The 25,977-nt window shown below is 37.9% G+C and overlaps 1 protein-coding gene across 4 annotated transcripts in view; it reads right to left on the bottom strand.

The window, feature by feature from the left end:
- Window positions 1–25,977, bottom strand: part of LOC127455715 (nectin-1-like) — a 327,445-nt gene that overhangs the window by 196,260 nt on the left and 105,208 nt on the right. For all 4 annotated transcript variants that reach the window (XM_051723783.1, XM_051723786.1, XM_051723787.1 and 1 more), the window contains exons 3-5: window positions 24,076–24,375; window positions 22,890–23,007; window positions 12,151–12,302 (exon numbers count right to left, since the gene is read on the bottom strand). In XM_051723783.1, coding sequence (XP_051579743.1) covers window positions 12,151–12,302; window positions 22,890–23,007; window positions 24,076–24,375 — 570 coding nt within the window. The remainder of the gene's footprint in view (window positions 1–12,150; window positions 12,303–22,889; window positions 23,008–24,075; window positions 24,376–25,977) is intronic.

Consider the following 25,977-nt stretch of genomic DNA (forward strand, 5'->3'; position numbering starts at 1 on the left):
TGGTGAGAGTTTAATAATACACAGAATCCACACACACTTCCTGTGGAGGAATAAATTATGCAGTAGGCAGCGTGTGGGAGCTCACAGTGTCGTACCAGTCCGATTGAAACCGACTCCGCAATGACAAGCAAGACAAACAAATTTCACATAGCTGGGGGGATCTTGCACCAAGCGAGATGCTAAAATGCCATATCAGGGTGGTACTCACAAAAAGAAAGAGAGGGTGAGAGGAAAGTGAGGGAATGGGCAGCCTGGTCTCACAGAATCACGTTACTATACCAACATTTTGCAAAATGATTTTTATGCATTTTGTATGTATTGTGGGAGTTTTCTGGTGAAATGAACACTAGAGGCACTAAAACAATGCCTTTTATCTGAATAAAACAGCAGCTTATCAGTTCATAAAAACTTTTCACCCTGTTCCTCACACAGTGCTATCTTATGACATCAAAACACTTTTACTATAGTGCATGACTTGTTTGCATTTTATAACCAACTACTTACACAAGCTTATTCATTCGAGATCAAGTTGTGCAGTAGCTCAACTGATAGAGCATTGCACTTGCGACGCAAAGGACCGGGGCATGAGTCCTGAAGAGGAGTGTCACGTAATTTTCGTAGGATCAGGTTGGGAATGGGAGAAAATTGGAAGTGAAAAGGAGTTTTTCACAGCTAAAAACAACATAAAACAGCATTCGCAATGCATTTAAAGACGAAATCAGGATTGACCATATTTACTTTCTTTATTAACATTCCAGGACACATTGTATAAAATTAATCAGTGAACGTTATTCCACAACACATATACTGTACATAAATAAATAAATAAATACTTTGCTCTGCCTCTCTTCTTTTTGGGATGATTACACCAAGGGCTTATTTTTCAACCCTGCCCCTCCAACCCCTGTCACCACTTTTCACAATCCAATTCACTGAAAATTTATAAAATTAAGTTCAGTTACAAACTGTACTTTCTGAATGTCCTGTTTAACTCGAAAATATGTCAAATTGCGTAATATTGGTCGTGAATGGAGTTTCATGTTGACTTTTATAATGTGACGTATTTCTAAGTAGACCAAAACATCCAGAGAGAAATTAAGTAGGGCGGAGCTTGATTTTATCCATCAAGATTTTATTGGATGGTAAAAAGTAGGCTGTGATTTTACTGGTTAATATAATTTTTCCCCACCCATCCACTTGGTTACATTAGCAGAAAAAAAAGGTAGAGAAAGTAATTACATTTTGCCCAAAGACAACGAAAACAAGAATTTTTTTTTCTGTAGAATAATGAATCACGCACAATAAGACCCAGGACATTTATTAAGAGCTTAAACAGATTAAATTTGATAGATCATGTTATCTTGATGTGTGAATGATGTGAATGAGAGTCTATTTCTTCCACTGCCCTACTCGGGGGCCATAAGAACAACGGGAATCGCAATTTCTCATATGTGTGACCAGCTCTACACTCATTGGGATTTTAATACTTGGAGTTTTGTATGGCGAATCAGCCCTTTGCTCCAAGTCGCGGCGTGAGCTAATTTCAAATGAAGCCTCTGTGATGTGAGCACAAACTATCAATATATTAAAAGCCCCAATGTTTTCATGCAGATGAAACACTTCACAAATTACTTCTTTTCGATTCATATCCCAAGCTATTTATTCGTTTTCTTTGTGCCATGATTCACTTTTTATGTTTCGTTTTTCTGTCTTCCGCTCTCTCCCTCTTCTTCCTTCACATTTTGCTCTCTTGTCAAGCCTGGGAGGACAGGATATGTGACAGGAGAGTAAGAAGAGGAGGGAGAAGCCAGGGTTTGACTCAGCCACTTATATAAAAGCCAGTAAACACCAACCCCCCCACCCCACCATCCTTATGCCTCTGGGCTCGTTTTGGTTTCTATTTTATTCAATCGTCTCAAACGAATCCCAATATTGGGGCCACTCAAGCGTTTCTTCCAGTGACAAGAATTCCTTTATTTATTTATACCTTCATTGGTGTGGCTATGTTTTATTCATCTCATTTTCACCTTATGGTGGGCCCTTTCTACCTTCCTCTCTTTCTCTCATTTTGAACTTCATTTTCTCACCGCAGTGTGAGGGATTGCTTGCTCAGGAGAGCGTGAACAGATGTCAGTAGTGTGTAGCAGCACTAAGCTAAGCGATGTCGGCTCTCTAAACGGAGGTGAGCTAAGTCACCTACGCCACATTAACTTGTGTTGTGCAAGAACAGGGCCAAACAGGTGACATCATATGTGTCCATCCTGACCAGGTCATCCAGAACGAGAGGTCAGAGTGGTATCAGTAACTTGTCTTAAGGAGGAAATACCTCCTCCTTAAAGGCAAAACCAATAATTGTTGAGTTGTACTGACGATATTTTTTTCTAAATATTTCTAAATCTTTTCATACTGTCCAGTTCATTTTCTTTTCCCAAAAGTAAAGCATAGTTTATTGGACTTAGTTTATTTTGGAACATTTCTTGGGAATGTTTGTGAAAAAAAATAAAAAAATAAAAAAAATAAAAAATAAAATAAAATATATATATATAAATTACACATATGTTTCATACTTTATATTTGTAACTTACAATTTAATTTACGAATATTCAATTACTCTTTTTTTTTTTTTTTTTTTTTGTGGGTTAGAGTACTCGACTACAAAATTACTCGAAAATGCCCATCCCTTGTTGAGAGTATGATGAGACAGAAAGAGAAGAGATAAAGACAGAATTTGAAAGCAGATGGAAAGAACCACACACTTGCCCTCTTCACTTTCTCAGGCGCGATAATGAGATAATTACGGGACCATCTTAACAAACCTCTCATTCTTTCTCACTGTTCACATACAGATGAGACCAACAATCTTAAACACTTCCCACACAAAAACTGAACACACAGTTTGAAAGGATTAAAGTGCCCAGCACATAAATCTCCTTATTCATTTCTTTAATTATAGCTCCCCATGGTCCCTCTGTTAAAGGAATCCTCTTGAGGGCTAACCGCAGTTAGATGCTTCATCAAAAATCCTCGACCTCGAGCAATTCCCAAAGACAAAACATTCAGCCTTTTCACAAGGGCACAGCAGTGGCCATGCTGAAGAAAATTAGTCAAAAATAGGCAATGAAATTGAGCCTTTTCTTAAAAGACTCCTTGATCCCATAGAAATGAACAGATTAAACTGCTCAGTTTGAACTTGTGTCAACCATTCCTCTCAGAAAAAGTGAAGCGGTTCATAGAGGGTTGAAATCTTTAGATAAGCACAAACCTGACAGACTTCAATCAAACTCATTCACTCATATGCATACATCTCTCCATTGGTATCTAACTCTCCAATTTAAAGAGCTAAACTGTTCATTACTATCATATACAGTATGTCTTTAAGGAATATTCCAGGTTAATTTGTGGCATAATGGTGATTACCACAAAATTTTGACTTGTCCCTCCTTTTCTTTAAAATGGGGCAAGAATCTGGGTTACAGTGAGGCACTTACAATGGAAGTGAATGGGGCCAATCTGTAAACATTAAAATACTCACCATTTCAAAATTATAGTAGCAAGATGTAAATAATATGCGTGTTAACATGATTTTAGTGTAATAAAATCACTTTTTTGTGTAAAGTTATATCCAATTTTATAACTTGTTGCCATGAAAACGCACAACCTTAAACACTAAAACCCTAAAACAACCTTAAAAAAACAACATTTTAAACAACTGTACAGCTCAAATATTACACAAATTTTAACAGAAGAATGAATGTAAATGCTTTTATAAAATTATAAGCTTCGTATTTCTCCTTTATAACGTCCAAAAATTTGGCCCCATTTACTTTCATTGTAAGTGACTCATTGTAAATTCGATTTTTGTGGTTATCAACATAATGCCACAAATGCTGTCGATTGAACTTAACTTGTATTAAATCCTGAGTATTCCTTTAATATATTGGATAATGTATTAAACTCAATTTAATTGAAATGGAATTTGTAGTTATTGAAGATGAAATACACTTTATTGTCCCCGAAGGGAAATTTGACTTGGACTCATGATGCGTACACATACACATTGACTTGACATTTAAATCCAATCATAAATAAGACACAATAAATAATTGAACACTAATTCAACCAAAACCATCCCAAACCAATAATCAAAATTAAGTGAACATGGGGGGAATTGTAAATAATTTCACTACTTCGATGTGATTGAAATGTTTCAAATTAAACAGGTACTACTACTCACTGCACTAACCAATAACAAATGTAAAAACAATCCAATGCATATCCTTGAGCTAGCTTGCTAGCACTGTTTTACTCTCCCGCCTATGTTGTCATCTGCATTTTTTTTTTTTTTTTAAGCAGAATACCCACTGGAGGTCTGTGTTAGATGGTGAGAAGAATGAAAAATCAATAGCTCTAAGTTTTCACTCTCATTCAGACAGTGTGGAAACCACTAGCAGGGTGTTAGCATAGTTTGGTGCCCTCAAAATGCACCAAGTGAAAAATGTTATAACCTCTCCCTTTGCATTCACTCCATCAGCATTCACTACACTTATATTCAAATCTCCAATCTCCAGAGAGAGTGAGATAGAGTTAGCAAGAAAGAGAGAGAGAGAGATATAAGATTAAAGATGTGATTCTGAAGAGCTTTGTCAAAGTGCGACTGTTAATCTACAGCGCATGAAATAAGAGATCAAACATCTCGACAAATTATGGCTCCTCTGAGCTTTTTACCAGGGTATCTTTCACAGAACCAGATCTTTTAATTAAGACGCTCTGAGGTGGCTCAGGGTACTTGAGATTCAACCTAACACACCTACTTGATGAGAGTTTGACTGTACAGTGCTCATATCAGGATGCAGTATGTTCACCCTGTTTATGACGCTGGTGCGCAAATTTCCATTCAATTTGAGTGAAATAGCCGTGTTTGACAAGGTGAATTTCAATGGAGCAAAATGTTTATTACTGCAGGTCTGGGCACCGAATGCCATTGTTACATGCATGCAAAGCTTGGGTCATATGGAATGCATTAGTGGGCACAGTGTTTGGCTCATTTTCCACCACTACGAAAGACGCCTACTGCATAGTCAATTGCTTTTGTGTATTTTTATATGGAGGACACCTCATTTTGCATTCCGCCCTGCTGAATTTAAAGTATAATGGAGTCAAGAAGCAAAGCTAAAAATCTGCCCAGGCTCAGCAAGGCCTGTCCATAGATGTTTGGGAGAAGGGACGATTGCATTTGAAATTTATGAGGCATCAGCACACTGCTTTAACTGAGCCTGTCAGTGCTAATTCCCATTCATTCCTGAATAGAGAGAGATAGGAAAACCACAGAAAAAGAAGAGTCAGAGAGGGATAGAGAGAGAGAGAGAGAGAGAGACAGAGAGAGAGACAGACAAGTGGCATCCCCCATCAGACATAATTTCACCAATTCAAATGTGTTTACCTTTTCCTGTGACACTACTGATAGCGCATTGCATAAGCAACCTCTGAGACACGGGTTCTAGTCCGGTGGAAACAAGGAAGTAGTTGGAAGTAGTCACAGAAACAATAGTGAGTGTGATTCGTGGGTTGCATTTTCGCTCTAAAATTAAGTTTCTTCTCCACAGACAGTTAGGTTTAGGGTTGGTGTTTTGTTTGGTTGTAGAGTTAAAACAATATTAACTCCTGTTGACTACTGCATCATTTACAACTAAAAATGTGACTTGTTTTTGGCGCCACCCTGTGGACATTTCATCCGGAAACTTGACCTCACACGTGCCCATACGAACAACAACTTCTAGCTTTGGCACCTGGGGGCAGTGATTCAAATTTTGGTAAGCACAGACCTATTTCAGCAACAGAACTTTCAACCTACTTCAGCAGAATTTACAATGCAATCAGTCTGGACAGAGAGAAAATGAGAATTATATGCAAGAAACAGATACAAAAATTACTAATTTCTGCAGCTGTAGTAGAGATGCCCTCTTTCAGTAATCCCAAAGCTTTTTCATCACAATGTTATCATCTCTTCCACACAGTCCTGCAGCTGCTGCAAGGTCTGCCAGCATGCTCCACACACAAAATCGTCCTTCTCCCAGGTGTGGCAGACAACAAAGACAGAAGAACAATGGAGAACTGCTTGCTTGCAGAGTTCACAAGAAGCTGTGGCAGAGACATGTTGCACAGTGTAAGCTCTGTCTTTGCCACTCTTTTACATCGCTGCCATTATTGTGGAAGTCAGTCACATAGAGGTTCCAGTTCTTGTGTAGAACCTTTCAGGGTTGAGGCGATGTGTGGATGTGAGTGTGGAATTGAATGAGACTAGAACATGTATTTTATAGTGTTCGAGTGGGTCACTTTTGCCAGAGGTACCACTTCCACTCTTGCCATAGAGTATGAGCCTATCATAGCCCATATGTGCTCAAGCATGGCGAGGTCTCCCTCCAGCCATGAACAAGGACAGATGGAAAAGCCTTATTAGCGTCTCATATGGCCATGTGGGCTGTGCTACAATACTACAGGGACCAGATTGAGCCACAGAGCCATGGCAGTAAATATTCACAAGCACTGATAAGATTCTACATTGCATCCTCCACTGACTGCATTTAGATTATGCTATCCCACTTTAAAGTCAACATAAAACTGTTTGCAACACATTTTAATTTTCCAATCTGGCATATTTAAAAAGGATATTCAATTAGAAAAATGATTTTTTTTCAATAGGGAATTTACTGGATTGTGAAAAGTGGGTGTTACATACCAGAATGGAGGTGGTTAAAGGGGAGGGGTTGAAAAAGTAGAAGATTTGTGATGTCATCCAAAAAGGAAAGACGTTTAAGAGGCAGAGCAAGTTATTATGTAAGGGACAATCTACAGTTAGCTTATCAATATCACAAAATAAACCCCACAAGGTGATCTGAACCCTGATGCGGAGCACTTTTGCATCACTCTAAATAGGTTTATTTTGTGATAATGACCGGCTGACTATATTTCATCCTGCTTATTACATGGCTTCTTACCAAATAAATAATTTAGTGGCATGAAATAATTATTTGAGTTGAAGAAAAATGTAATGATGTGATAAGAAAGAGACCACCTGAGTCTCCAGAAACAGCTGGATTTCACTTCCGGTTTGCATTGGAGTTCCAGTGAACCTGTTGGTGTTGATTTTGAGAAAATGACTTGACTGCTCATTATCCTGCTTATTACAAGACTACTGGCTAAGTAAATAAATAAATGGGCATGACATATTGAGCTGAGCTAAAATTATTATCTTAGATTACCTGCAGAGATCACAGAGTGATACAAGAAGTGGAAAATATGACTCTCAATACCCAGAACACCAGTCTGATATCACTTTATCTCCAGATGTACAGTTGCAATTCAGAAAAATCAGACTGCTAGATGGCAAAATTGACCAATCAGAACTGAGTATTCAAAAGAGCCGTGTGATAAATTTTGATAAAAGATTACCAAGTCAAAACATGTTTTTCTTTGACATAACGTGCATTTAGAAACAATATGGTAAATATGAAAGGCCTACATTTTGATTTCATGTTGACTTTAAAACAAAGATTCTGCTCTAAGCGGAGCATTCTCAGTGCATAATGCAGGGGCAGAACATCTCAGTCACAGTAATTAATGAAGGATTGTGAATCAGAAAAATATGGAATTGTAAAGGGAGAACAGCTGCTGCCATGGAAGTTGTGACTATCCCAAAAAAAAAAAAACAATGATGAATTTATAAAAAAGGCTAGATGGAATTTAAAGATTCAACACTGCATACATGCACAGTGCATAGAATATTCAAAGCTGCAGTGTGCAATTTCTGCACCATAGTTCAGCTAAACATGTAGTCCCACCCTAAACTCACTGCATTGGTGGAGCCCCAACAAACTGAGCGATGTTGTGAAAGCGCCACCGAACCACAATATCTACACTCTTCAAGAAGTCAGCCTACAAATAACTCAAATCAACTGGAATATTAGAAAGTATAAAACATCGAACAAATGACACGCATCATAAGGGATTTAAACATGAAGTACATCATACCAACATTGTTGACTTGAACTTTCCATCTCAATCTTTCTTCATCAGTAGCTTTTTAATACTCCAATATCCGTGTGCACTCCCACACATCAAGAGGGTTCAATGACCTCTGGACGTAATGATCCATCAAAGGACAGACATCGCCGAAGAAGAGGGATCTATCATCGAATGGGCACATACAATGCGGAAACAATCCCCGGGCATTGCCAAACAGAGGTTGGAAAGAACAAATAAGTGCATTTCAGTGCATGATCGGTTGGTGACCTCTGGCATGCATATGGAGATAAGTGTAACTTTATGAGAATGTTGTTTTAGAGAGAAATCTTCTATAAAATGCCCTGTGATGTGAACCCGTAGGAATAACAAATCTCTTAAAGAGATCTAAAAGAGATCTCTTAAATATATATCTGTTGTTTCTCCTAAACAGCAATGGCATTAAATGGAGAGCAAAGAGAGACTCTTGCTTACTCGAAGTTCACCCAAAAATGAAGATGTTGTCATCATCTACTCTCAATTATGTTTTTCAAACCAGAGTCAGAAATTAAAGGCGACATAGGGCAAAAATGCCCCCAGAATTCAAAATGTGGGGGCTAAAAAATGCCCCTATAATGAATTCCTTTAATTTTATTTGAAGGTTCAGTGTATTTCCTAACATTTTATTCAGGGCCAGTTATACATATTATCACATAAATATTGTGAGTTGATGGTGATTTAAGTAACTCAAATTACTGAATGAACTGATAACATTTTAGAGTACATACTGTATAATGAACAGTGTTTTCATATGTTTTTAAAAAAAAGTGTTCTAATAAAAGTAAAAAAAAAAATGAAATTAATTAGAAGTTATTTTTTTTGCCACTTTTTCAAACCCAGATGGTTTTCTTTCTTATGCGGAACACAGAAGGAGATGTCTTAAAGGAATAGTTCACCCAAAAATGAAAATTCTCTCATAATTTACTCACCCGTAAACCTTCTGGGATGTGTATTACTTTCTTTCCTCATTAGAACAAAAATGTCTTCAGAAGCAATATGATAGGTGTGGGTGACAAACAGATCAATATTTGAGTCAATTTTTACTATAAATTCTCCTCCCAGTTCAGTCAATCTCCACTTTAATTTTCACTTTCACATCCTTCTTCTTGTGTTTTTGGTGGTTCACATTATTTATGCATACACTCCCTACTGGGCAGGGAGAAGAATTTCCAGCAAAAATCGACTTAAATATTGATCTGTTTCTCACGCACACCTATCATATCACTTCTGAAGATATGCATTTAACCACTGGAGTCATATGGATTACTTTTATGCTGCCTTTATGTGCTTTTTTACATTTTGGCACACAATCTAACATTGTAATAACGTGCAGCACTGAAATATTCTTCAAAATTCGTAATTAGTGTTCGGCAAAAGAAAGAAAGTCATACATATCTGGGATGGCATGAGGGTGAGTAAATGATGAGATCATTTTCATTTTTGAGTGAACTATCCCTTTAAGATCTTAATCTTGTTCTATCTTTTCAATATAATGGCAGTGGATAGCAACTTATTTCAATTTAAGAAAAGAACCAAACATATAATAAAAGTAGTCCATGCAACACATCTGTGATATTTCAGGTCTTCTGAATTCATATGATAGGTTGTGGTTAGAAACAACCTGAAATTTAAGTAATTTCCCATTGAAAATATTAATGCACAATGCTTCTGCATATCTCAAACAGTGCTTGGATTCTCCAAGATACTAAACTTTGCCACCATAAGTCACATTTCAATATGAACTCAAACATTCTCATCACATTCTTCCAAGACCAAATTATCTGAGTTATGTACTCATTATTATTAATATTTGCAGACAAACCTGCATTGATGCTTAAATGAAACGTAACTGAAAACTCAATGAAGTCTTCAAAGCTACAAAAGAGCAACCTCTCTGAGCAATAAAATGTTCCTCTGGGAAGTACAAGGTGAACTATTGCTGAACTTGGGCCATTTCCTGCACGGCAATTTTCAAAAAAACAATCAACACCATTTCTTCCAAAGCAGATGTGCTCCATAAATATCAGCGCCAGAAATTTCCTGCCTGCAGAATCCTTTCCTCCTCCACCTTTCATTCAATATCAGCCATTCAGACTTCCATTAATGCTTTGCCCGTGGCCACGGAGCGTGTCATCAAAACCTGCGACGGAACGGGATGACATCACCACATCCCTATAGAAACTGCAGCTGAGACACCACGAGACAACAAAGGTTTACAAGTTTACACACAAACACGCCCACACACACAAATAAATATGATGTCAGAGAAAAGCCAAGCAGTTGCTTTCACACGCCAAACAAAAGAGGCGACTTCAGCATGCTAAGCAGCTCTGCAAACAATCATTGTCTAAATCAGTATGTTTGTCTTGTTTTCCAGGAAGAAATTTTGAGAGTCAGAATTGCATAAGATATAATGACTTCTTTTCAGACAATATATCTTAAATGTTTCTTAGCCACTGGCACTTTCTTGTTTTAAGAATAAATCTAACAAAACTTAGTAAGGTTTATGCTTAAAACAAGTAAATGGAAAGAAACAGGGAGAGAAAAAGTCTTATTATCTTACACATTTTTGCTTCTCAAGTAAATGGATATTGTTTAAAGGGCATTTAGTGATTTTGACTGGAAAACAAAAGAAAATACTGAATAAGAAAATGTTTTTTGCAATGAAATGCATGTTAGAACCTTGGAAAGTTATGTTAGATTCACGTTAGAATCTATCCAAGCAAAGAGAGATAGAGTTGAACAAATCATTACCAGAACAAAACTGTGGCAGCCTCCGTGCTCTTCAAAAATCGCTGGCACCAATTTCAACGGTCTGCTCGACAATCTAGAGCAGAATTACCACCTTTGACTACTATCTTTCATCTTTATGTATTAAAAAGCCTACTGAGTGAACTATAGCTGTTTTGCCAGATTTGTGGGAAGACAAAGGACTGGCTCCAGTTTTGTTGTGTTTTCATTTGTAACTCTTGTTTTCACCCAAAAAAGGCGGAGAAGATGGCGAATAATAAGTGGGAGGCAAAAGTAGCTCGGAGAAATGTGAGTTTGTTGCAATGTGCCTGTGATCAACACTAAAGAGCCAACAAAACTGTGATGTTATTTTGAGGAGGAAATGACAGAGCACTTTATTCTGTATCTCAGCATCTGTCTGTGTGTGTGAGCGAATATTGTGGGTGCTGGCAGCACTGCCGGTTGTATGAAGTGACATTGAGAAATGAAAGAGAAGAACCAGACAGCATTTTCTTCCTTTCTGCTGTCAGATTGCATCTGCAGGTGGGAGGGAGGCCAACCTCCACACTTGCAGCACAGTGAGAAAACAAAATCACCTGGACTGCCCCATGTGCAGGTTTGAACATGCAGGACACAGAATGCGCATGTGTGTGCTCATGTGTATCTAGTCTACATAGGCCTCAAAAAGCAGTTGGACACTTAGGACACACTTAAAAATGTATGTCATTGCATAGATATCAAGCCTAGTGGCATCTGGAAACAAATGATGGTAGACCTTTTCTCAAAACTAACTTCACTTTCCTGAGTAATTTTTGCAATGACTTTTAACCAACTGGTCTTAAGGTGATTTTAGTGAATATATGAAGCGCACGCAGGTGTCCCTGCAGAGTAACCACAGGCGTAATTCATTACATTAACTATGGACGTGTTCCACTAACGGTTGTCAACCAGAAAGTGTCCAAATACTTTGTATCTTCAATTTGAACAGTATATCTATTGTGCTATTATATAAAGCCTAGCAAATTCTGTTTTTATTTTTTTTTCTAAAATATTTTGCTTGAAATGTATGCTCTTGGATTCATTTTTTTTATTTTTTTTTTTTATAAATGCAACTTGGTTTGATATTTTGCTTTGATATCGAATACATTCAGACATGTGTGTCCAAATACTTTCTGAGGTTGCTTTAGGCCATTATGTTATTGTAAGTAAGATTGTATAACATGTTATAGGACTTACTTGAAATATTCTACCCCTACAATACTCACATTTCTGCAACTACAATCACCCGAACCCCAGTTAAAGCTCTCCCAAAATTAACGCACGCACAAAGTAGCTCAGATAAGCATCCGCCACGCCACTTACCCGTTATGTTGACCTCAACCAATCCAGAGCGTGTGCCGAGGCTATTAGTGGCATCGCAGACGTACGTTCCTCCAAGCTCATAGGTCACTGGGCCTTTGAAGAACAGTGTGTTGTTCTTGATTTCTATATTGTTGGGAAGAGATCCATTGAGCCTAAGAAAAACAGAGAGATGACATGTTTTAGTCCACCCGTATGAAAATAAAGTTGGCTGAGAGACTAAATCAACCAACATTAGGGAGGGTTGGGATGTGGGTCATTCACAATATCTGTAGATCAGCTGTAATTATGAGGACAGATTCAATCTGCAGTGTTAAAACAAACTGAGCGCTGAAGCATACCAGGCATACTTCAAGGACTACACACAGCAGACATCGGGCAGTAGTGCACAACATCTTTATGGGCTCTTACAGGCCTGAATGCTGCCTTAGGAAAGAGGGAGTCCTCTGAGATGATAAAAACAAACAAAGGCATAAAAAAAAAAAAAAAAAAAAAAAGATGTCACATGTGGAAAAAAATGTGTTGTTTTGCTGCTACTCTTTCAGTGTTAGAATGTGTTGCCTGACATTGGGCCCCAGGAGACCAGGACAAGCAGAACAAGTGAGAAATGTGAAATCTGACTAGCATATTGTTCTTTATCAGATGTAAAAGACCCCATGAAATCAGAACTGGAGTTCAGTCATGACAACTTTTGGAATTCATTTTTAAGTATTCTAATGGATTAGTTAGTAGGTTTGGTCTTGGCGGACTATATCTGCTTATGCTGCTGCTGCAGTGCTTGATAATGTTAGAATATGCACATGTTAGAACATACACAGATATGCTATGTCGAGCATGTAAGGCATGCTGCAGCATCAAAATCAGACATACATATAATCTCCGTAAAACAGATCTAGACAGGCGATGCCATGGATGAGGAGGGTTTCAGAGAGAAAACTCTCATTGCACACTGCAGTGAGACCGGCTTACCGGCAAACAAATAAGGCAATTTAAATTTTAGATAACATGTAAACTTTTAGCCAATCAGAATGGAGCATGAAGAACGCAAGTCGCTTGGCTAACAGATAACATTGCAAAGGAACTATCAGCTTGCGCCACGTAGAGTTTCATGACTGAACTTAAAGTCATTTTTGTGGCTTTTAGTACATATCTATTAGCTTTAAAGACACCTCTGTACTAGTGTGGATTAAAATTTACAGAATTAACATTTAGCAGATATACAAAATTGACCAAAAATCTTGATGACTCATGCTGCACCAAACAATTAATTTGTCCAATTAAATGCTCTAGAATGAGAATGTCCCTCTAATTCCACAATTTGACAAGTATCAAATCATGGTTTATATTTGTGATGCAACAAAATCATTTTGGCAATTTAAAAAAGGGGAGACCATTCTTTCTATATAGTATGTCCCACCTAAACATCTTGTTTCAACAGAGAATATGTCAAAACAGGCCAGAAAATTGCACTTGTGAAGCAATTTCATGGGGTCTTTTCATGGAGTCTTTAACTGCCCTGTCCTACCTGATTGTCATCTAATTCTGGGCTCGTCATGGTTCAGCTGCCCAGCAGGTCTAGACCTGCCCTGTTCTTCCTCTAAAGCTAGACAGAGGTCACAATCTTTGACATTACAGTGGCAGATGTTCTCTTTGCTTCTTATCAGTATAATGACGCCTCCCCAGGCACCAGACACCTTCGGTTTATCTCGTTCCCTCTTAACAAGTCCCTTCCTTCCACCTAAACTAGTCCCGGTCAGGGTGACCAACGGTGTCCTTTATGAGAACCTTTCAACCAGGAACATTGCAATGTTTCTGTTCTTAGTGCAGCTGATACAAAATGGTTTATCTGCCAGCACTAAAGCATTCCAAACAATGAAATGCATCATTTATTAAGGCCAACAAGGGGGTGAGAGTAGAAAGCATGGTAGAAATTAGGTCAAGTCTCAGAAAGACAGATCAAATGAGGGTTTTTCAGTTTATAAGTGAGGATCTCTGCTGACAATCGTTAATGTTTTAGAATGAAACAAATCTTGCATAAGCAATGACTACTAAAATATAAATTATAAAACAGATAGTTCTAGCTCTAAAATCTAATTCGATGAGCCCCATTCAAAGCTGTTGTACAAAAGACAATAAACGCACACCTGTGCCAATAAACACTTATCATTTGAATTCTACTTTAATGCAGCAAGTTGCGACATTGTTTGGCAACCGTAAATGCTTTTTCTATGTTTACATCATGTCAGATAATTACAAGTTCCCAACCTGTTAAAACCAATCATGTCTCAACATAACTCTCAATTACAAGCTGTAAACTCCAGATTTTTAAAAAGCTCTGACTTCTCTCACTTGACTGTTGTGAAATCATGTTAAAACCAAAAAGGAAGTGGCTTTGACAATAAGGTACCTCTCTATATTTGTGTTTGATATTTCCTATAATTGTACTATTGATGGTGTCTAAACAATAAGATAGTTTTAAAATACTGCATAGGCAATATACACAATACACAATAAGAGTGAAGTGGGACATAGATCCATTTTGGCATTATGAACGTTGCCTTGGAAACCAATTATTTCTGAGTCAGAGGATGTGAATGGTTCCGTTTACAATCTTCGATTAATTACGATAATTCCAACATGGCATGAACGTGCATAAGGTTAGACTAATTAACAACATTACTTGGCAGAAGAATTGTTTACCGTGATTATTATTAATTGCTAAAAATTGGTGTCTTTCATCATAGTGCTGTTGCCATAATTTCATATAAACAGTACGCCACTCAAGCCGTGCGTTACAGTGATTTATGACTTTACCCCAATAAAGGAAAACCGTTTAAGGCATTTACATGACATTACACATTGTCAGTTTATGCATAATCAGTGTAAGATTGTGCATGTAAACACATTCAATGATCAATTTCAAAACTGCACAACCCTCAGTGAATATATTTACATTTACATTTACATTACATTTATTCATTTGGCAGACGCTTTTATCCAAAGCGACTTACAAAACAGGAAAACATAAGCGAATCATCTTAGGAGACAGTGGTATGAAAAGTGCTGTATTACAAAGTATCACTAGCATCATAATAGTATTCAAAACTGAATAAATTGCAACAGGAATATATATATATATATATATATATATATATATATATATATATATATATATATATATTTTTTTTTTTTTTTAATGACTGGTTAAGTGCTCATGGAAAAAAATGTGTTTTTAGTCGTTTTTTGAAGACAGAGAGTGAGTCAGCTTCACGGATGGAGTTGGGAAGGTCGTTTCACCAACGTGGTACGATGAAGCTGAAAGTCCGGGAAAGTGTTTTGGTGCCTCTTTGTGTTGGTACAACAAGGCGACGTTCCTTAGCCGACCGCAGGCTTCTAGTGGGCGTGTAGCTCTGCATAAATGATTGTAGGTATGCTGGAGCAGACCCAGTGTCTGTTCTGTATGCCAGCATCAGAGCCTTGAATTTGATACGTGCATCAACCGGCAGCCAGTGGAGAGAGACAAGGAGTGGTGTAACATGTGCTCTCTTTGGTTCATTAAAGACCAGACGTGCTGCTGCATTCTGGATCATTTGCAGGGGTCTAATTGCACATGCAGGGAGGCCTGCAATGAGAGCGTTCAGTAGTCCAGTCTAGTTATGACAAGTGACTGGACAAGCAGTTATGTGGCATATTCAGAGAGGAAGGGTCTTATCCTCCTGATATTGTAGAGTGTAAGTCTACATGATCTTGCGGTCTTTGAGATGTGGTCTGTGAAATTTAGTCTGTTGTCGATGGTTACCCCTAGATTTCTGACCGATTTGGAAGGCGTTACTGTAGTTGCACCCAGCTGCACGGTGATGTTGTGTTCAACAGCAGGGTTGGCTGGAAAGACAAGGAGTTCAGTCTTGGCTGGTTTGAGTTGCAGGTGGTGCTCCTTCATCCAGGCCGAGATGTCCGCCAGGCAGGCAGAAATTCAAGCAGTCACTGTGGTGATGTTGGGCTGGAAAGACGAGTAGAGTTGCGTGTCATCAGCGTTGCTGTGGTAAGAGAAACCATGTGCCTGAATGACGGGTCCCAGTGATGTTGTGTATATAGAGAAGAGAAGTGCCCCAAGCACTGATCCCTGAGGTACCCCAGTAAGTAGCTGATGTGGCTTGGATACCTCACCTCTCCAGGCTACCTTGAAGGACCTACCTGAGAGATAGGAATTAAACCAGTCAAGCACAGTTCCTGTGATGCCCAGCGAGGAGAGGGTAGAGAGTAAGATCTGATGGTTGACTGTGTCAAAGGCTGCAGAAAGGTCAATATTTACATCTTTCCTCAGACAATTTCAAAACTTATCTCCTGATTTGAGTTGTATTGTTTATAACAGTACAAGTAAATATATTTGTTCAATCTAGCTAACATCTCTCTCTCCTTGCCGATCTGCAATATTCATTTTCTGGTTCAAGACAGGGCCCATCAGACAGAATCCAACCCAAATGTGTGGAAAGGGATAATATGTATCTAAATGCTGACTGCTGCAAAGCAAGCAGATAAGATCGAGCAGACAGAAGACTGGAAGAGAAATAGATAAGGATATATGTCACAATGAGCTGTCTGGAGATAAACTCTGAGTGCAAGTGTTTATGGCTCTTCTGTATATTTATGGTAAGATTCTCTCAGGCATAGTTTGATAGCTGTGAAATGAATACAAATCCAAAACCAAGTGTGTGTGTTTTTTTTTTTTGAATGAGTGTTTGTTTAGTTATATCACATTTCAATGTGCAATGCCTGAAATATGAGTTCTGTTGGGTGTATTCTTGCGTAGCCAGACATTTAACTATCGGCATAAAGTCCACATTGCAGCTTTTTCGAAGTATAGGTCTCTACGGAACAATAATGGGCATTTCTCACTCTGTGGACGTTTTCAAACCGGAATGGGCATTTTTCAACTATCCAATGAAAGTAGGGAATCTCAATGTAATAATCAGTGTGCGTTTCCAAACCAGGATGGGGGTTTCTAAACTATCCAATGAAAGTAGGGAATATTAATGTAATAATCAGTGTGTGTTTCCAAACTAGGATGGGCGTTTCTCAACTATCCAATGAAAGTAGGGAATCTTAATGTAGTAAGCAAATCGTGTAAAGCGATTGAAAAACACCCATCCCAGTTTGAAAACTCCCACTGATTGGGAAAAGCCGATTTTTGTTCTGCAGAGACACAAGTGGCCAGGAACCACCTACTTGAACAGAAAGAGACCATTTCACTGACATGTAAAGCGACCAATCACAGTTCATTTTATTTGTATGAGCCATTTTGAGGCGGGTTTATCTGAAAATGTTTGTTGACGCTAGTGGTGCAGAAATTACACACTTCAGCTTTAAGCAGACCACATAACATGGACTTGTCTTCTCTCTCATTCTCAATCCCAATGTTTATTTTCATAATTTTTCTTTGTGCATATTTAGGAGGGCATCTATATATAAATGTGAAATATTTTCATCATTTATACAATGTAACAGACTTTCGCACATTTGTAACGGAACTCCAGCTAGTGTGTATGCGTGTGTGCTTGTGTGCACATTCATAGTAGTTCTGGATTTAAATGTTCTGCAACAGTTTGGTGATGACCTCCAGATTAGAGCCCAGGGGACCCTTCAGAACACATTTGGTGTCCGCTCACCACTGCTGCTGTGGCCGTCGCCTCATATCTGTCATTCCAGCGCCTGCGTCTCTCAACATCACTGTCTACTCCTCCGCTTCTCTCGCTGTAATCACACTATTCCCCTCTATCTGCCTGTACCTCAGTCCCATTTTTTTCCCTCTCTTGTTTTGTAGCAACTCCTGCCTTTTGAAGGTTAGGGATCGAAACAAACCCCAATCCTTAAAGCTGAGGTGTGTATATTCTGCGCCACTAGAGTCATCAAATGTAATTACAATTAGTGTTTTCAAACAGATTCCTGGAAACTCCCCATCTTCCACTGGTTATACCAACAGACAGTCACATCTTAATCTCACACTATTGGTTGAGACAATGTTGCTGTGTTGAGCTGGTTTGGCCACTCAAAGAAACAGGAATGTTTTGAAAGAGCCATAGTGTTTACACTTTTAGGTAAAATAAACATACAAATGGCTTACTTAGGCAACATCTGCATTAATCCAAGTTCATAAAACGGCATTTTTGTTTTCAAAATGCTTTCCGTCCACACTGCCATTTTCAAGCATTTTCCAAAAGTTTTTCATCTACACTGAAATGGATGAAAACACTTAAATCCCCTTACTGTGCATGCAAAAAATTGTCGTTCCAAGTGTGAGCTGAAATGCAACTGTCTTCCTGTTCTGTCCCCGGACAGCAATTCAGAATAAACTTCCCATCGCCTTTGAAGGAATGCAATGTAAAGGTTGTACAAAGAAACATTTATCTTTAACAACGCTATCAAAGTGGATAACAGACACAACAATGGCGCTACAACATGGGTCGCCATCTTTATGTCGTCACATGACAACAAATACGTCATTGTTTTTAGATATCTCATTTTCAAACGAAAACGTATTTGTGTGGAAGTGGCCTTATAGTCAACACCTTAGCAACCACATAACAACACCCTAGTAACGACATAACACTCTAAACACCACTCTGAACACCTTAGCATCTGCACAACAACACCCTAGTGAATACCCACAACACCGCAGCATTGTGGCGGCGAGTTTTATACTGGAAAGTACCACTCACATTTTCTTCTGAAAATTTAAACATCTAGTTAGTCCCTCTTCTCACTTTCTTGTACATCATCTCTTCTTTTTTCCCTCATTTACAACCTTAATTTTCTTCTTTTTCATCTCACTTTGTTTCAGTGTACCAATTATTAATACAAATGCCTCAAGAAGACAACAATGCTGTCCATGAGTCCCTCACCCCTCTTCACAGAGTTGGCTGCTGTATATGTGTCCTTTGATACCCTGAATAGCCCAGAATGTTCAACGGTCTCCTCCCTCCTTCTCTCTCTCTCTCTAGTCCTCTCTCATTAAAACCCACCCCGGTCTACAGAGTCTGTTCACCCAGGGCATTGCCAGCTATTAATCCACCACAGCTGAAGTCCGGTGACATGTTTTTCTTTCCGTGCATTCAGTTCCTAATTACAGGACAAATTGCCACATTTATCTCTCAGCTTTGGCTGCATACTTCCTCTATTTTTAACTGTAACTCACGACAAGCTCGTCCATTGTGGCCAACATTGTTGGTGGGTGTTCGGTATTTACATATACAGTACATTAACATACATACATACATACATGATGGGAAATAGTTTGGTGACAAATGATGGAACATTTCTGTCCATTCATACTGCTGTCTAAGTGTGGTGCGTATGGCAATGGCATGGCACATTATTCAACTACTGCACACTGAGTTCAGTCAATGCAGAAGGTTATATGGGTCATCTTCCAGGATGGGGGGTTGCATCATAAACCTTATCAGCTTGTCTCATAAATATTAATCAGGCAATCTAAATGATTTGCTGAAAAGCTGGTAAGTGGGCATCAGCAATAGTAGGATTAGCACTTACCACTTGCACATTCGTTCAGGACATTGCCGATGCAACCGGTTGTCAGAAGTTTCTGCATGGTATTAAAGGAGCTGTAAGCGATTTTAGCATTTTTGCTAACTTCGCCCTCCGAAGACATGTCAGCTAATCCCATTTCAGCAATCCAGAATGTACAAAACGATTCACAGATAGAGTATTTATTTATTTATTTAACTTTTTCTCCCCTTTTTTTCCCCAATTTGGAATTCCCGATGCACTCTAAGTGGTGTAGTGGTGGTGTAGTGACTCACCTCAGATTCGGAGGACGAATCTCAGTTGCCTCCGCGTCTGAGAACGTCAATCCGTGCATCTTATCACGTAGCTTGTTGAGCGCATTACCGCAGAGACATAGCGCATGGGAGGCTTCACGCTATTCTCCGCAGCATCCACGCACAGCTCACCATGCGCCCCACTGAGAGTGAACCACATTATAGTGACCACAAGGAGGTTACCCCATGTGACTCTACCCTCCCTAGCAACCGGGCCAATTTGGTTGCTTAGGAGACCTGGCTGGAGTCACTCAGCACACCCTGGATTCGAACTCACGACTCCAGGGGTGGTAGTCAGCGTCTTTACTCGCTGCGCTACCCAGGTCCCCACTGATAAAGAGTACTTTTGATTGGCTACTATTTCTGAAAAAATGGCTCTTGACACTTTTTGCTGTTTACAGAGTCTATAGCTTCACAGAGACAGGTGTTATTTCTCAGGACAACTATTTCAGTGATATATGTCCGATAGTAACAACGTATTACAACACATTTTAAGTTGGTGCTTTAAATGGCCAAGCAAAACGAAACGCTTAAAATATAACAACTATTTCCCCAAAAGTGACCTGAGACTGTGTATTCAACTTGTTCATTTGTTAATCAAAGCAATGATGTCATGTTATGCCAGCATAGTTTGCATCCAAACTCGTAGTGCCAGTAACCCGACAACAGTCATTGTCAAAAGACTCATAATGACACACAATACTTAATCTCTCTATCTCTTTTACTTTTCTTCCATACCGGTATATTGGTTAGGTACACATTCAAAAGCAAACACAGCATAGCTTATGTTCTCATGTTTGATCTTGTTTGAAGGGCTATCAATGCCTGTGTGTGCTCTGAATAGAGCTATTGTATACAGCTTCGATTATCTTGATTGTGTGCTAACCTCTAAATGATGGAGAAGTTTGAAGGAAATTATTTCCTTATCACTTATAACACATCAATGATGTCATGTAGTATTACACCAAACCGAGCCTCTCTTCAACAATCAGTCATTAATTTAGTTTGATTATAACGATTTACACTACTAGTCAAAAGTTTAGACACACTGCTGGACTGAATGTATGTTTCTCATGATGTTAAAAACCCTTTTGATTTAAAGGCTTATGCTTACATGCTTGACATTTGTTTGGTAAACAAATATAAATTGCGAATTTAAGTATTCATTTCTTCACAAAATACCATTTTATTATATATATATATATATATATACACACACACACACACTCACTGAAATCCCAGGAGATCAGCAGTTACAGAAATACTCAAACCAGCCCGTCTGGCACCCACAGTCATGCCACGCTCCAAATCACTGAGATCACATATTTTTCCCCATTCTGATGGCTGATGTGAAAATTAACTGAAGCTTCTGACCCGTATCTGAACGGTTTTAGGCATTGCACTGCTGCCACATGACTGCCAGATTAGATAATTGCATGAATAAGTAGGTGTACACATAAGCTACAAATATGTATTTTCTAAGGCACTTTATGAGTCTAAATATACACTCAACTTACATAACATTAGTAGTACACCCAAATGTGCTATAGTTTACTTCCTTTCATCAAACAGCAATGATAAATTTAAATCAAGTCAATCAATGACATATCAGTACCACCTTCAGTAAAAAATAACATATATAATATGTATGTGTACACGCATAAAGAATAGTGAAAATTCACCCTTGTCACACAGAAAATCAATGTGATATAGTAGACATTTGTATGAATATAGTACTCATTTGTCTTGTAATAAACAAAGAAATATATATATATATATATATATATATATATATATATCCTGTGATAGTAAACTATATCTTATATAGATATGAGATAATCATAAAAATATGATTTATGGAAGCAAAAAAACAAAAAACAAAAAAAAAAACACTATTACAGATCTAGGATCTTTAATGACCCTTTACACTTTTGGTAATTAAGCAGTTATGACATTTTTGCATTAAAGGGTTAATTGAATACTTAAATTAACAGTTAGGAAATAATGCTTAATTATTTCCTAACTAAATAATTATTTATTTTTTTGCTAAACTTTACAACTGAGTCAATAAGCTTTATTTTATTTTTCACTCATTGTTCATCCTAAATATGTTCACTGTAACAAAATATTTGTGTGAGTTTACAGTAAATTACTGGCTACAATTGCGTGATTTTCACAGTATATTTTACAGTAATATTTCTACAATTTATTACAAATAAAAGACAACTGTATCCTGTGACTTCACAGTGAACAGGACCAATAAATGACTGTAATGTAGCAATGCTGTGTTGTAGAATCACAATGATCCTCTGTACAGTGTTTGTTAATTGTCATCATCATTGAGATTTGTATGCTGAGTGTTGATATCTTGCGTGCCTGATTGACAAATCATGATTAAAAGTTCATGAGTGATAAAACCAATATTATAGCCTAGCTTTGCAAGCATCCCTTCCTCGTTATTCATTTAAAATGATAATATTTCTTACTTTCAAATGCATCATTTGGTGTAGTTTATACATCATGGGCCGACATATAATCAACCACTAAATTGACTATTTTCTCCATACATTACAGTACAATACATTTTGTTCTTAAACACAATTGCACCAACTGGAAAAAATGTAATTAGAAATAAATAAGATAAGGTCCCATCCAAAGGGAACACTAAACACCATAATGGTGACTTCAATCGAAACACTATTTTTCCATAATGCAGTGTGATATTCAAATTTATTTTTTGTGTTGTGACAGAAAATTACCTAGCCTGCATTGAATTTACAGTAAAATACTGAAAACACAATTTTATTGTAAGAAATTACTGTTAAATAATTTTTTTTTTACAGTGTTGATAAGCTCAGACAACAAAGTGATTGTAATGCAGACTAGTACATCAAGAGTGTAACTCACAATTTCCACTGGTACACAGTGACGGCTGGGTTGGCATCTGCGTTGCATGTGAGCTGCACGTTTTGGCGATTCAGGTACCAGTTACCGTCAAAACCCTCGATCTTCACCTCTGGTTCATCTGCATAAACCCCCCCCCAAAAAAAAATCTCTTCAGGCAGTGGCTCAGATTGCTTCTCTGTGTCACATAACTTTAGGATGAGCGCTTGTCATAATACTGATTAATGGTCTGGGCTCATAGCTGAAAGGTCAAGAGTTTATTTCTTAAGCTACTGAGAGGAAAGCCAACAAGTGAAGGGTTCCTGAGACTACAACGACCAGTGTGCCCTTTAGCTGCTACCCACTTAACCGCAAGCTGCTCAAGGGCAACTATTGCAGAAATTGGCTTAATTGGATAAGAACCTCTGCTAAATGACAAATTCCAATTCATTACAGTACAATTTTTTTATTAATGACGATATTAAAATGCACTGCAGAGTTGATGGTATCAGTCCGTAATTTCTATGTCTCTTCACATTTATGCTTAATTGCTTTCATGAGCATGTACGAGGCTGTGCAAATTCAGTTTCGAAATGTTATTCCAAAGGGTAACTTGATTAACTAAACACTCAAAGTAAATCAAAAATCATAAGACGAGTTATACTCTGACCTTTTAAATTCTAAACATGGTCTTCCTCGCAAATACATGCACCAATAGAACAATACATTCTATGGTGCGTGTCGGTGAATGGTGGGATTTCCTCCATCAGAGAGCTGTATGGGGGCTGAAATACTGCTCTAAACAATAACTGATACCAACAGCAGCTGAGACAGGCCAGTGACATATCTCTTCCTGATTCAAGCCTCCTCCACAGTATTTGCTCAACTGAAGCAGAGAGATACTAATGTCTTATTGCCAAGCACAAATACATTGTTATGCTTTTTGCTGTTCCAGTGAGGATTGATATGAATGTCATAAGCTGGACAAATTTACAAAATTAACAATGTTAAGTTTTCTTTATTTTCCTTTTTTTAAACTCTAAAAACGTTTTGTTTAATTTTAGATAAAAAAAAAAACAAAAAAACTGAACCCCACTGTATATATATATATATATATATATATATATATATACTATATATGATCATCTCAGTTGAACATCAAAAGCATCTGTGACATACTATTTCTTGTGAACAAAAATGTTGCTCTTACACTGGACATTGAGTATGACGCTGTCGGTAAAGAGTTCTGCGCGGTAGGTGACGATACAGGTGAGCTTCTGCCGGTGGGTCTCGCGGCTGGGTATTACGATGTAGTTGCTGCGCACAGTGACGGTGCCATTGGGATTGCGTGTTTCCTGAAACGTGGCCTCGCCCTTCATGGTAGTATCCCATTTGATGACACTGGGAGGCTTGCCGTTAGCCGACATGCAGGTGGCCACGGGCATCTTGCGCTTTGGCATCCGTGCGATGATGGTGGGTGAGGACAAAGTCATCTTGGTTACCGGTCGTGCTGGATGAGAGAAGTAAATAAAAAAAATTAAAAAACAGGTAAGAAAAACTGTTATATTTCTTAATGCATTGCTAGTGAAAAGAGGTGAAACAATAGGTGGCACTTTCCATGAATAAGGTACAAAATAGGATCTGAAACTCTTTAAAAAAATATGAAATTTGATTTCAGAAATTGAAGTGTAACAATGCCTCCGTTACACTAATCTCCTTTCAAATAAAGGGATTTTTCCCCCATCACTACAAATCAAGCAACACACATAATTTATTTTTGTCCAACACTGTGTTCAAAGCAAAAGCATCCATCAAGAGCTCAAACAAATGTACAAACCACTCGTTACTCCCAGTGCCCAAAGTCATCCAATCTCCATCCTTTATGGGCTGCCAATTAGCAATTAACAAGGCCCGCATCAAAAAGGTAAGATGTGTGTTTGTGTGAAAGCATGTCAAAGAGTGCTGATAGTGGGAATGATGTTTGTGGCGAGGGTTGATATGACATGAAGAGGCCCTTTGAAACCACTCAGTCGGTTATCTCCATTCGCGTTTACTCACTATTAATGCTATGCCAGCACTCTCAAAGGATGCATGTGAACATGATATACAAAACTGGCTTGAGAGTTAACAAGCCACATCAGTAGAAAAAAACCCTGTGCTTGAGCCAAGCAGCTCCCTTTGCTGGTTTAATGGAAACATATCAACACTTCATTTCTAATTAGATCTGCAATCAGTGGGAGCGTAACTCTAACGAGATACTCCTCTTTTGATTTTGCACTCCAACAGACACACATACAAACACCTACACAACATGTTTGTTTTTTCTTATTATTCTTATTTTTTTTTATTTTTTTTTAACCTTAGCAGCTTCCTTTGAGAGGGGTCATTAAATGCACTTACTGCTGTGTGTCTAAAAGGAAAAAGCTTAATTTCTGTAAAGTCCTAAAAAAAGAATTATTTCACTCAAAAAATAATATTTTATCATCATTCCCTCAACCTTACAGTATGTCATTTTTCTTTTATGATAAACAAATCAAAAAATGTTAGTCAAGGAAAGTGGATTGTGATTTATACTTTCAAGCTCCAAACCGGAAAAAAAAAAAAAAAAAGAAAAAAAAAACATATTAAAAGTATCAGAAATGCTGTCCTAGGACTCATACAATATATTCCGAGTCTTCTGAAGTTATATAACATGTTTGTGTGAGGAACAAACAAAAATGTAAGATGTTGCCTTCTGCTGTAGCTCTTGAATGTAATTTGTAGTCATGTTTTTCAAACTTGGTCATGTGACACTTGAGAACCAATGCCATTTGCTATTAATGATGTCAAATGTCACATAATACGTTTAAAGGCATAATTTTTTAATTGATTACGAGTGTGAATGAGATTTGAGAGCTCCGGCAAAGGGGAACCTCATTAGTAAATAACTTATTTGTATGTCTGTTATACACACAAGGCTTCAAAAGACATTTTTTGGACTATGTTTATTATACTTTTATAATGCTTTGTCTTTTTTGGAGCTTGGAAGAATAAATCACCCTATACGCTTGTTGTATGGAAAAGAACAGCTTGTTCATTCTACCTAACAAAGAACATAATATTTGGTTTGTAC

Source organism: Myxocyprinus asiaticus, chromosome 18 (assembly GCF_019703515.2).
Source record: "Myxocyprinus asiaticus isolate MX2 ecotype Aquarium Trade chromosome 18, UBuf_Myxa_2, whole genome shotgun sequence".
Lineage (NCBI taxonomy): Eukaryota > Metazoa > Chordata > Actinopteri > Cypriniformes > Catostomidae > Myxocyprinus > Myxocyprinus asiaticus.